The sequence below is a fragment of the Giraffa tippelskirchi genome, chromosome 10 (assembly GCF_054371585.1).
Source record: "Giraffa tippelskirchi isolate mGirTip1 chromosome 10, T2T-mGirTip1v1.2.pri, whole genome shotgun sequence".
NCBI classification, from domain to species: Eukaryota; Metazoa; Chordata; class Mammalia; order Artiodactyla; family Giraffidae; genus Giraffa; species Giraffa tippelskirchi.
In genome coordinates, this window is record NC_137284.1 from 136,549,882 (window position 1) to 136,562,427 (window position 12,546).

At 55.2% G+C, this 12,546-nt stretch overlaps 1 protein-coding gene across 1 annotated transcript in view; it reads right to left on the bottom strand.

Moving 5' to 3' along the window:
- KCP (kielin cysteine rich BMP regulator) overlaps positions 1 to 8,689 on the bottom strand; it is a 38,241-nt gene extending 29,552 nt beyond the window's left edge. Inside the window, exons 1-8 of the mRNA XM_081531177.1 lie at positions 8,611 to 8,689; positions 5,390 to 5,556; positions 4,667 to 4,856; positions 4,510 to 4,586; positions 3,831 to 3,911; positions 1,526 to 1,612; positions 1,228 to 1,321; positions 9 to 91 (exon numbers count right to left, since the gene is read on the bottom strand). Of these exons, the coding sequence (XP_081387303.1) occupies positions 9 to 91; positions 1,228 to 1,321; positions 1,526 to 1,612; positions 3,831 to 3,911; positions 4,510 to 4,586; positions 4,667 to 4,856; positions 5,390 to 5,556; positions 8,611 to 8,689 (858 nt within the window). The remainder of the gene's footprint in view (positions 1 to 8; positions 92 to 1,227; positions 1,322 to 1,525; positions 1,613 to 3,830; positions 3,912 to 4,509; positions 4,587 to 4,666; positions 4,857 to 5,389; positions 5,557 to 8,610) is intronic.
- Between the last annotated feature and the right edge of the window lie 3,857 nt (positions 8,690 to 12,546).

Sequence of the window (12,546 nt, forward strand, 5' to 3'; positions counted from 1 at the left end):
GGACTCACCAGGCACTGGCAGATCCGGCAGGGGTCCCCAGGGGTGGTCCACTCTTGGCCATGCTCCCTGCGAGAACCATCTTCTGTGCAGCCTTGAGCTGGGGGAGACAGGCAGAGAGGAGGCCTGGTGGAAATTTCAGCCAGACCCTCCCTCCTCCACATGCCCTCTGAGGGTCCTCCTTGGAGCCTAAACCCAACCAGATCCTGCCTCTGCCTGGACCCCTCACCCCAGCTACCCAGCACCTCAGGCAGGGTCAGGCCCAAGCTCCTTGGCCTGACTTTCTAGGTCTTCCAGGGCCAGCATGGCCACGCCCACCTGTCTCTGCCCCCTCCCCACCTCTCAGTGTAAGCCACACCCACTAGCCTGCACCTTCCCAACCAACACACTCCCACCTCACACGGAGTGTCAGTCCCAAGCTGCCCTCTCTTCCTGGCATGCCCTCTGACCTTCACCTAGCGAACTGCTCTTTAGCCTTGAGGTTCAGTCAGGACCCACCACCCCCAGGACGCCCTCCCTTTCGTGCCCAGGTTGGACTAGGTCTCCACTAGGTCTCCTTCCTCTGAGTTTCCATAGTATCTGTGTGTAATCTAATCCCGCCTTTGCGACAGTCCTGGCTTGTGACTCAGTGTCACCCTCTAGTGGTCTGCCTCGAGGGTCCACCGGGTGTCTTTGCACAAAGCAGGTAATAGTCAATGTTTACTGAGGTATACCGGAGAAGGCAATGGCAACCCACTCCAGTACTCTTGCCTGGAAATTCCCATAGACAGAGGAGCCTGGTAGGCTGTAGTCCATGGGGTCGCGAAGAGTCGGACAAGACTGAGTGACTTCACTTTCACTTTTCACTTTGATGCATTGGAGGAGGAAATGGCAACTCACTCCGGTGTTCTTGCCTGGAGAATCCCAGGGACGGCAGAGCCTGATGGGCTGCCGTCTATGGGGTCGCACAGAGTCGGGCACGACTGAAGCAACTTAGCAGCAGCATTGAGGTATACAGTATCATTATCCCCCTCTTACAAATGGGGAACTGAGGCACGGAGTAACTCCCTCAGAGGCAGACTAGCACTAAGGGACAACGGCAGAACTTGGAGCAGGTGTGGTCAGGCACTGCTCCCCCGCTGATGGAATCCCCAGCTCAGGGGTCCGTAGAGTGGGCTCTGGGTTGACAAAAGGGCCTAACAGCCCCTAACAGGCCTGGAGCTCCACCAGGGAAGGGGCAGGGGCTCTCACCTTGGCAGGTCGGGCAGCAGTGCCCAGGCCTCAGGACTGGCTCAGGGCAGGGGATGGGCGGGCACTTCATGGGCACGCAGTGAACCAGGCTTCTCTGTAACACACCCATAGCAGTGCTGCCTCCAGGTCTGCTCCCAGAGAGAGCAGGCTGGGCCACAGGGCGGGGATGGAGAGAGGATCTCTCTGGCATCAGGCCTCGGGAGGTATGTGAGGGGCTGAAAAAGTGGCAGGTGTGGCCCAGGGCAGGCACGGGCATCCCAGGAGGAGCAGGGCCTGGGTAAAGGTATGGGGGACTCACCAGGCAGGAACACTGGAGACAAGGGTTGGAGCTGGACAGGAAGTTGGCCCCTTCCTCGTAAAGCTGCCCCTCATACTCACAGCCTGGGGAGGATTGCCAGAAAGATGGGCCGGTCAGCAGAGAGCAAGGTGGGTGGCCATCATCCAGGGGAAGGCATGACTCCAAGTAGGTATGGAACCCTCTGGGGCTGAGGCCGGGGTGAGGGGCGGGGTGGGCAGGACAGGGGCAGGTCACCTGGCCGGCAGACGGGGCAGCACTCCCCAGGTGGGGTGTAGCTCTCCAGGCAGTTGAGCTCTGAGCATGAGGGTCCCTGGCACCGCACTGTCCCTGCCTGCAGGACAGACACTGAGCCCTCCTTCCTTCTCCACTGCCCCAGCTGAGTGGAGGCCTAGAAAGCTCCAGGCCTCAGTGCCAGGGTGGCAGCAGCAGCCCTGCCTGGCTCCCAGATCAGGCTTGGCACTGCCAGGCCTGGGGTATGCCAGACATTAGGGATGTAGGTTGTAGTTGGGGCCAGACTCTGATTCCCTTACCTGGCAGGTGCAGATAACACAGCGCTCCAATTGCCACGTTTCCCCATCCCTGTGGCCTCCAGGGCAGCCTGCAAAACCAGGGCCAGGCCCCCAAGTAAGGGACCCAGAGAATTGGGGCAAAAGACAAGAATGTCACATCAAAGGGGCACCGTTCAGGTGAGAATCAGACTTGTATATTTACTACAACATTTCAGCAGATGGCACTATAGTGTCTGACTCTAATATCAGTAGGTCCATCATTTTACAATACATGGAAGCAGTGAGGGAAGAGTGACTTTTTTTAAAATTTCACCAGAGACATCATCAGTTCAGTTCAGTTCAGTCACTCAGTTGTGTCTGACTCTTTGCAACCCCATGTACTGCAGCACCCCAGGCCTCCCTGTCCATCACCAACTCCTGGAGTTTACTCAAACTCATGTCCATTGAGTCGGTGATGCCATGCAACCATCTCATCCTCTGTCGTCCCCTTCTCCTCTCGCCTTCAATCTTTCCCAGCATCAGGGTCTTTTCAAATGAGTCAGCTCTCTAAGACATCATATGGACTAGCAATGGCCCTGAGGCACCATGTGTCTTACAAGCTATGTGCATGCGTATGTGTGTGTGTGTGTGTGTCCCTTTTCACTGAGATCCAATGACTCCAAAGACATTACTCCTCATCTCATCTTGGCCAAGACTTTCAGGCTACATTGCCAGACCTCAACCAGTGCCTGGGCCCCTGTCCTACCTTTCAAACTACCAACTGTCATTCTTCCTGCAGTATTGTTGCCAGATAAAATATAGGGCATCCACTTAAATGTGAATTTCAGATGAACAACACAAAATTTTTTAGTATAAGTACAGCCCAAATATTGGACAGGACATACTTTAAAAAATATGTGCTATTTATCTAAAATTCAAATATAACGGGGCATCCTGTTTTTATTTGCTGAACCTGGAAACCTTATCTTCCTAACTATGAGCTAGTAACACTTCCCAGCAGTCACTTCTGCCCAGCTCTCTTCATGTCACTGGCCCATGGCCTTCCCAATCTCCTAAAGCTCAGAGTCCACTGTTCCATGGCATACGACCATGTTCCTTAGAAACAACCTTCCTTCTGCAGCCCACTGTCGTCTCTGGCTCCGTGCCCAGACCACTGGGCATGTAATAACCCTCTACCTGGTCTTCCTGCATCTAGCCCATACCAGATGAATATTCCAAAAATGCCTCTTGGAACATGTCACACTCCAGCTCTGCGGCCTTCAACCGCTTCCATTGTCCACAGAAAAAAGTCCAAACTGCAAGGCTTATAGCAGCCTGTTCCTACTGGCCTTCCCAGGCTGATTTGCTGTGACACACGTCTCCGCATTCTGGTGCGCAGAGGACCCTCTTTCTGAGGAAACCCCACTCTCCGTTGAAGACCCGGCTTGGATGACCTGTTGTCCATAGAGCCCTCCCTGCTTTCCTGCCCTCTTCTCTGGCAACCAGCCACTTACTACCTTTCTCTGCTTTGCTTTAATCTGTTCACTGGCTCTTAAATCTTGTATTACACCAGCTATATAAATTCATCTTCTCACTAGATTAGAAGCTCCTGGAGGAAAGGGAGAAGATCATGTCGAGCCTTTGGCTCGGTCCCAGGCCAGAGGCAGCATTTGCTGACTTGCATTTCGCTTCCAAACTCCCTAAACCGGAGCAAGCAGGCAGGCACCCTCTGGGCACATTGCAGGGGGCAGGCCAGGCTCTGGGGCCCCAGAACCAGTGTGGGAGGTGGAGCTGGGGTGGACAGGAAGCTGAGCGGGCTCACAGTGTGGGCAGCACGCTCCCGGCTCTGGGCAGGGTCCTCTCGGGCATGGCTTCTGGGTGCAAGTTACGGTTCCTTCCTGTGGGGAAGCAGGTGATGGAACCCTGGAGGGTGGTCCTCTAGAGCTGAAACCTCCCCCCAGGCTGGGACCCACCGGAGGAGCAAGAGGCTGAGTGGGCTCAGAGTCTGCAGGCTACCCTTGGCCCAAGGGCAGAAAAGGGACTTTCATCCCCACCCCCATCATCTCCTGCCACTCTTGACCCTCGGAAACCAGCACTTTCAAGAGCCAGTCACATCTCCAGAGTGGGGAGATCCTGGGAAGGGAACCGAGGGCTTCCTCCATGGAGGGGTGAAGAAGGGAAGGCTGGAGGAAAGTGGAGCCAAGTGAGGGAGAAGAGGCAGGTAGATGACTGGGACAGACGCATGAATGGGGGACACTGAGGGTGCACAGGTGGGGAGGTGGGTACGGGAGGACAGGAACCCTTCTGTGTGCATTGTGGGGGTTGAGCTCCAGAAAGCACAACAATTCAGAATCAACTGAAGGCTGCCAAGGGCAAGGCTTGGGGGGATGGCAGGTAGACGCCCCCTTCTAAACATTCTGCACACCAGCTACAGCAACAGGCAGCTGAGGTGAGGTGGACAGGGGTGGGGTATCCCGGGGGTCCATGAGAACTCACCAGGCAGCGGCAGGTGGTGCAGGCATCTGGGGTGAAGGTCTCCCCATTGCCATAGGCCTGACCATTGTGGCTGCAGCCTAAGGAGGACACGGTGCTGTCACTCAGGGGCATCTCCAGGCCCCAGGGTGGTGCCCACGGGCAGGCGGATGGCACTCACCATGGCAGTGGGGCGGGCCGGGCTTGGAGACACAGTTTGCAACCCCATCCTGGCAGATGCAGGCTGTGCAGGCGTCGGGCTCCCAGCGAGCTCCCTCGGGCCTGGCCCGACCCAACCCCCAGCACTGGGGGGAAGCCGAGTGGCACTCACAGGACTCCAGCTGGGTCACCCTGCCCTGCAGGTCCTTGTTCTGGGGAAGAGGTGGGGGCAGGAGGCACTGGTTCAGCCTCCCCCACCGTCTCCAGCAGGGTATGAAAGCCAGGGCAGGATGAGAAGGCAACTTGACAGCAGAGATGGGCCCACCTCCAGGCAGCACCCCGCTCAGACAACATGAGGTCTCATGGCCTGGGGTCTGGACAGGCTCCCAGAGGAGCATGGGCCCCCAGTCCTCTTCTTTACACAAAAGGGGACCCAGTCCCCATTATCCAACAGTTAAAGACCTTTATCCATCCAAAATCTTCCCTGACAATGTCTTTTATGAAGTAGGTACTCCGTAATGTTCACCAAATACATGAAAGAACGTGAAAGAAAATCTGGTTGACAAATACCTGGAGGTCCTTCTCTTGTAAGAAAGAATCGATGTTAACTGTTCAGATAAGAGCCTTTCTATGTGCATTTAAAACAAAACTCTATTTCATGGTCCCACAGGCTCCCCTTCCCTCCTTTCTTCCCACTACACCAGGCCTGCCATGCCCCTTGCACACCCACCGCCTTCATTGGTACCTGTTCTCTGAGCTCCGTGACCTCAGCCTCCAGCCTTTCCAGCCGCTCCTCCAGGGGGCGCCAGCGTTCCTTGGGAGCCCCAACAGGGGCTGAGGAGTGGGCTGGCCCCTCTGACTGGTAGTTGTGGACGTCAGCAAGGCCAAGGGGCTCCCTGGAGACAGCCCCACCTGAAGGCACAAGAATCCAGGGAGGGCGTATGGGTGAGGGGCTAGCAAGGCTTCCTGGGTTTGTCTTCCCAATGATATCCGTCCTATACCCCATCCTTGTCCACCTGCCAAACCCGCCGTCCTGGGAAGGACAGATGGTCTGTGAGGAGCTGGAGTGAAAGCATGGGAGGAGGAGGAGGGTGCCCTGGGTGGACAAACGTGACCCAGACCAGTTTTCCCAAGTAAAGCTATGACAAACCTAGACAGCATATTAAAAAACAAAGGCATCACTTTGCTAAAAGAGCCTATATAGCCAAAGTTATGGTTTTTCCAGTATCTGTGTATGGATGTGAGAGCTGGACCATAAAGAAGGCTGAGCACCGAAGAATTCATGTTTTCTAAATGTGAGGCTGGGAAAACTCTTGAGAGTCCCTTGGACAGCAAGGAGATCAAACCAGTCAGTCCTAAAGGAAATCAACCCTGAATATTCAGTGGAAGGACTCATGCTGAAGCTGAAGCTCCAATAATTTGGCCACCTGATGAGAAGAGCCAACTCATTGGAAAAGACACTGATGCTGGGAAAGATTGAAAGCAAAAGGAGAAGAGGGTGGCAGAGGATGAGATGGTTGGATGGCATCACTGACTCAATGGATGTAAACTCGGGGAGATAGTGAAGGACAGGGAAGCCTGGTGTGCTGCAGTCCATGGGGTATCAAAGAGTCAGACACAACTTACTGACTGAACAACAGTAACAAGAACCTCAGGCAGGTATAAGCCCCAGGGATCCCAGCTCACTGGGAGCCTGGGGGAGGATATAGACCAGGTTTCCCTGTAGCCTGCTCTGACTCTGCAGGGGTCCCCAGCCACAGGGGACATGCCAGGGTCATCCAGCCTCATTCAAACCGGGGTCTTGGCCAGGGACGGCCTGGGGAACTGACATGTCATGCTGGGAGGGCCCACAAGTCAGCATAGTCAGCAGGAGAGGGAGACAGACCAGTGAAAGATGGGCCTGCTTTCAGGGACCTGGGGTCTGTGAGCAAACCCTGCCTCCACCTGCTCAGCTTCACCTTCAGAAAGGACACCGCTTCTGGGCACAGCGATGGGCAACTCTTCCCCCTGCTGCCATGCCCAAGCCTTGCCACTCTTTTCCAGGCCTGTGGCAGAGAAGCCTGGTGACCCACCCTGGGCAGAGTGTGCTCCAGAAAGCAGGATGTGGCTGCATTTCTTGAAGGGTTTGGGGAAAGTGCTGGCAGGGCCCCTACTAGCTTTCAAGGCTACATCAGAATGAAGATAGCCTGTCCCGGGTTCTAGATGACACTGGGTCCTAGGAGAGGCTGGAGAAGGCCACTTTCACCTCACTTTGATCTCTCTTCTGCATCCAGGAAAATAAAGACTATGCAGGTGGTTGTTGTCTGACTCCAGGCTTGTTTCCCAAACATCATTCCTCCTCTGGGTGAGGTGGGCAGGGCAGCAGAGGGTCTGGAGCAGGAGGGGGGTGAGGAGGAGGAAGGGGAGGAGGGAGAGGGAAGAGTCCTTCTGCAGAGGCATCTCATTAGTGAGGCTGGCCTGGGCAGCTGAAAGGGTTTCTGGTGAACACTAGTTCAATGAAGCAAGGGCACAATGTCGCTCACTCCCCAGCCCCTTGACTGCCTCCACCAAAGTGGGTTGGAGATTCTAGTCCAAAACCTAAATTGCCTTCTTTTGTCCAAACCTACTTTGTCTTGAGTTTCTTGGCCTGTTTAATGCCACCCTTGTGGTATATGCTAAGTTGCTTTGGTTGTGCCCGACTTTGTGACCCCATGGATTGTAGCCCACCAGGTTCCTCTGTCCATGGGATTCTCCAGGCAAGAACACTGGAGTGGGTTGTCATTTCTTCCTCCAGGAGATCTTCCTGACCCAGGGATCGAACCTGCATCTCTTAGGTCTCCTGCATTGGTAGGTCGGTTCTTTACCACTAGCAACACCTGGGAAGCTCAATGCCACCCCCACCTACCTAGAAATCTGGGGCTCAGCTGCCCTCTTGGTACCCCTCCCAAACCCCATTAGTCTCTGGTCTCAGCCGATTATCCCCCCACCCCATCTCCCCAGCTCCACTCCTCTCCCCTCTATCTCCACTCTGGAGGCTGAAGTCTCCTTGCCTCCAGCTGCCCCTCTTCTCCTGGCACAGTCGCTTTAAATCCTACATCTGAAGGCACCCAGCAGCAAGCCCAAATGTAACCTTTCCCAAGTGCCCGTCATCTTTTCAGCCCACTCTCCTACCCCCCGACACCCATACCTTGGGCAGGGTGTCGTCACTTGGAATGGCTCTCTGTCCTGGTGTGGTACCTAGCTCCCTTCCTGGCCCCATGAAGGGTGGCCAAGGGTGGGGTCCTGGTATCTTATACCCTCCACCCCAGCTCTATACCCCATGCCCCATGATTCCTCCTTTCAGGCCACTGCCAGCCCCCAGGTCTGCTTAAGCAAACACAATCAGGGGGTCGAGAAAAGCTGGGGTCCTCTGGGACCCTCAGGGAAGATCCAGCCAGTCCTTCGCCTGGAGAGACCTGCAGAGAAGAGCTCCTGGTTGTTGTGCAAAGCCTGATGGCTCCCCATGGAACTGTCCTCAGCTCCCCTCCCTTCCCTGCCCCCCGCGCCCGACACAATCCCTGCACTGACCCCTCTATTCCTGCAGGTCCTTCTGGAGGAAAGCCAGACACAGACACTCAACGCCAGTTCCTATGGCAGACCTTCTTTTTTTTTCCTCTGTTCTCAAGACAAATAATTAACTTCAGACTCCCAGATTCCAACGCAGCCTCTCCCCCACTGCTGCCTGCAGGAATTCCTCCTGAGGCCAGAGCAGGAAGCCTGCTCCTGCTCCGGGACCCCAGGACCCCATGCCATAGCCTCCGTGCTGCCACCACCACGCTGGCTCCTCCACCGACGGGGAGGACTCAGGCTGGCCGGAGAGGTGAACACACCCCAAGGCAGGGCTCGGGGAGGCAGCCCCCCTCCCGGCCCAGCTGTTCCCTCAGGCTGGGCTGAGCAAGAGGTAAGGTCCCATCTGGCTGCCCCCAAACCCTCAGCACCCCAACTTACCTCTGCCGGTCCCCGGGGCCAGTGTCCGGCTCGTGAGCTGCAGAATGAGGGACAGCAGGAAGGCCGCGGCCCTGGCCATGCTCGCCCCGCCTCGCTGACTGTGGTCTTGGCTCAGCAGGCACTGGGAGAGGGGGGGTGGGGACACACCAGGCCGCCTCCCACCCAGCCTTTGTTCAGGGAGGGCTTCTGGTGTCTGTCATCCAGGCCTGTGGCGCCTGCTTCCCTGATGGCACCTCCACCCGGGGCCCCCAGGCCCCATCCTGACCCCAACCCTGGCTCAGAGGTGCAGGAGAGTGCCTGGGGGGGGGACTGGAAGCTGGAAGCAAGTGGGGGTGACTTCTCCTGCATAGGATCCAGGACCCAGCCCTATAAAAAAGCCCCACGAATTCATCACTCTCGGGCTCTGGGACCACCAGTCTTCCTGCCCTTTGGGTCACGCTGCCACCCTGGGGTTCCCTTCCTCATCTGTATACAGGAGAAGCAAACTGAGCTGGGTTCAAATCCTGGCTTAGCCAATCTTACATGCCCAATCTTACATGCCTCAGTTTCCCTGTTTGTAAACTGGTCATAATATCCACTTTATAGACTTGCAGGGAGGACTAAGCAAGACTATGAGATGAGGAATTTAGGGTAGGGTAGTGGTTGGCACAGACTAAGTGCTCAGTAAACAGATGAAAACAAGTGGTGATGTTCCAGGTCTCCAAAGTCAAGGACTCCGGGCTTCCTCCTCCTCCTCTCTCCACCTCTGCATCTCTTTCCTGGACTCTACCCGCCATCCCCATCTACCCTGATAGCCCCAGGTTGAGCCCCAAATGTCAAGACTTTCCTTCCCCAGCCCATTTCCAGATCTTGGGCTCAGGCCTGGCCTGGGGAGGGGGACGTTGTGAGTCCAGGCAGGGGGCAGGGCTAGGCCCTGGGCTCCGCAGGGGGAGGGGGCCAAAGGGAGGAAGTGAGAGACGCTGGTCACGTGGACCACAAGCCTGGGAAACTCCTCGGTGCAGCTGGGAAGCAGGGGAGGTGGGGATGGGCCCCAGCTCACAGGCCCAGGGACATGGAAGGTGGAGCCACGATCCCGCCACAGCAGTCTCCCTCCCGGCCACAAAGGCCAGAAAACCAGAGCTCCCCACCCTCGGCCCAGGACAGGGCTAAAGGTCCCTCTAGCCCACTCGCCAAGCTCCATAAGGGAAAGGTGTGTCTCCTCCCCTGCCCAACCCCCCCCCCCACCCTGAGTGTGGACACCTGAAAGGTCCCCAGCAGGGGGCAGGGAGGGCAGCTATGGGCTAGTACTGAGACCTGGCCTGGCTAAGCCTGGAGCCAGGCTCCCAGGAGCAGAAGAGCGCCAGGGCCAGCTGGCTGGAAGAGGAACAAGGAAGTGGCAGCTGTGTTCCCACCAGAGTTAAGGAAAGTGATGTCTGTCAGAAGCAGGGCCCCGGGAGGCAGGGTGGAGAGGAGGCTAAGAGCAGACTCCAGGTCAGTCCAGAGTCTGATGCTCTCTGCTGTGACCTCAGGCAAGTCGTTTAACTTTCAGTGGCTACTTTTTCTTCTCTGTAGTTCTAATGGCACCCACCTCATCGGTGTGTAAGGGTTCGCAAGTTAACGGCTGGAAAGAGGACTCAGCACTGGGCCTGGCACATAGGCATTAGGTCTTATTGCTTCTCTTCTGGGATGTCGGTCACCCCATCATTCCCACTTTACAGATGAGGAATCTGAGAAGTCAAGTTAGCTGTGAAGTTAGCTGAGAAATCAGGTAAGTCACCCTGGGAGTAAACCACGGAGCCTGGATTCAATGCTAGGCCCTTACTCCATATCAATTCTCAGGGCCCATACTCCATATCACCCAGGAGCCCAAGCACCCGCCCTGGCCACCCTAGCTCCCAGCTTCTTCCTGCTCTGGCCAACCCCCCACTCCCTTGCCCTCCCACTGTGCCCACTCCAGCCCCTCCGTCCTCTGTCAGACCACCTGAGTATCGCTGGAGAACATCCCAGCCCTTGGGTGACTAGATTCACTTCAGATTCATAGCCACAAACTTCAGTGGGCATGCAACACCATCAGAAATTCTTCTACAGTTCCCTGGTAAGGGGACTGCCTGGTGGTCCAGTGGTTAGGACTCCATGCTTCCATTATAGGGAGCCCAGGTTCGATCCTTGGTTGGGGAACAAAGATCCAACATGCTGTGCAACGAGGCCAAAAATTTAAAAAAAAAAAAAAAAAAGGAAATCCTTGGTAAATCCAATCTCCTGTTCCCAGAGAGGAGCATTTCATACCCTTGCCTTCCTTCCTAAATGTTTCAGTGGCCCCACCCTTATCCGCTGTTTGATTTTGGCAAATTATCGAACCTTTCTCAGCCTCGGGTCCCTCCCCTGTGAATTAGAGGTAATAATAGTACCTCCCTTGTGATTGTTATAAGGGCTGTCTTAGCCTGGGTTCCCTGAAAGCAGAGCCTGAGACAAAGGCTTACATGTAAGTTCATTTTGGAATATGATCCCATAGAGCAGGAATGAGGAATGGGAAGGATGGAAAGCTGATACAAGACCACCTTGTGGAGGAGCTGGTCACTGTTATGGGCATCTGTGTGTCCAATCCCACGGGTCCATCTGTATGAAAGCAGCTTAGCCACAAAGAGGAAACACTTATCCCTTGAGCTAACCCCGCACGGCATTCGCTGCTCCCAATTAGGCATGAACAACTGTTCAAGAGGGCTCCTCAGGTGTCCAGCGCTCTCCAACAGGGAAGTTCCAAAGCAAGATGGGAGCGATGGACAGCTGGGGCCTGAGGCAGGCGAGACGCTGCCAAGATGCGTGTTTGCAGAGCTGCGTGCTTCAGAGAATGGTTTAAGGTACAGGTAAGTTGGAGAAGACTCTTGAAAGTCCCTTGGACTGCAAGGAGATCCAACCAGTCCATCCTAAAGGAAATCAGTCCTGAATATTCATTGGAAGGACTGATGCTGAAGCTGAAACTCCAATACTTTGGCCACCTAATACAAAGAACTGACTCATTTGAAAAGACCCAGATCCTGGGAAAGATTGAAGGCAGGAGGAGAAGAGGACGACAGAGGATGAGATGTTTGGATGGCATCACCGACTCAATGGACACGAGTTTGGGTAAACTCTGGGAGTTGGCTATGGACAGGGAGGCCTGGCGTGCTGTGGTCCATGGGGTTGCAAAAGGTCAGACACGACTGAGCAACTGAACTGAACTGAAAGGATTCGCAGAAGAGGTGTCCAACGAATGAGACCATGCCTGTAGAAGTCTTTCTACAGTGCTCGGCACGTGTTAAGCACCCAAAGCATATTATTATTTTTATTGACATCATTATCATCTCCTGTTGAAACCCAACCTGAAAAGCCAATGTTAGCGTTGTCTGTCACAGAAGGTACAGAAACTTCTGGAAAAGACACTCTATGAAATAAAAACACAGGAAAGGGTGTTGCTTTGGAGAGGCAGTTGAGTTTCCACCATGACTGATCACAGTCTCTTGGCGCCAGGTGTTGAGCCAGATACAGGAATACACCAATGAACAAATCAGGAAGAGCAATGGGGAGAACGCCCTGGGCCAGGCCAAGGGTTGGGGGACGTGGCCCCTGGCAGAGGGAGGGGCATGAACACATTTCCCTAGGTGCATGCAAATGTCAGGCTTGGAATAAAGGGCTCACATTTCTCTGCTCGGCTAGCAGAACCAGATGCTACCATCCTCACCGAAAACCAATGCTTTCTTGCTTTCTTTAGCCAGGAACTTTCTGGCTAGAGAAAGAAGGTCCAGGCTTGAGTCTTTACTCGATAAAGTGTCCCCATGTTTAGAGGGGTGTTTGGGACTCAGCAGGGCTTGTGGGCACAGTAGCGTGTGTGGCTCAGTAGGGCAGCAGAAGGGCTCTGGGTTCAGAGTCAGTGAGTCCTGAGTTCAAATCCTGCTCCATCACTTACTGTCTGTGCTGGGT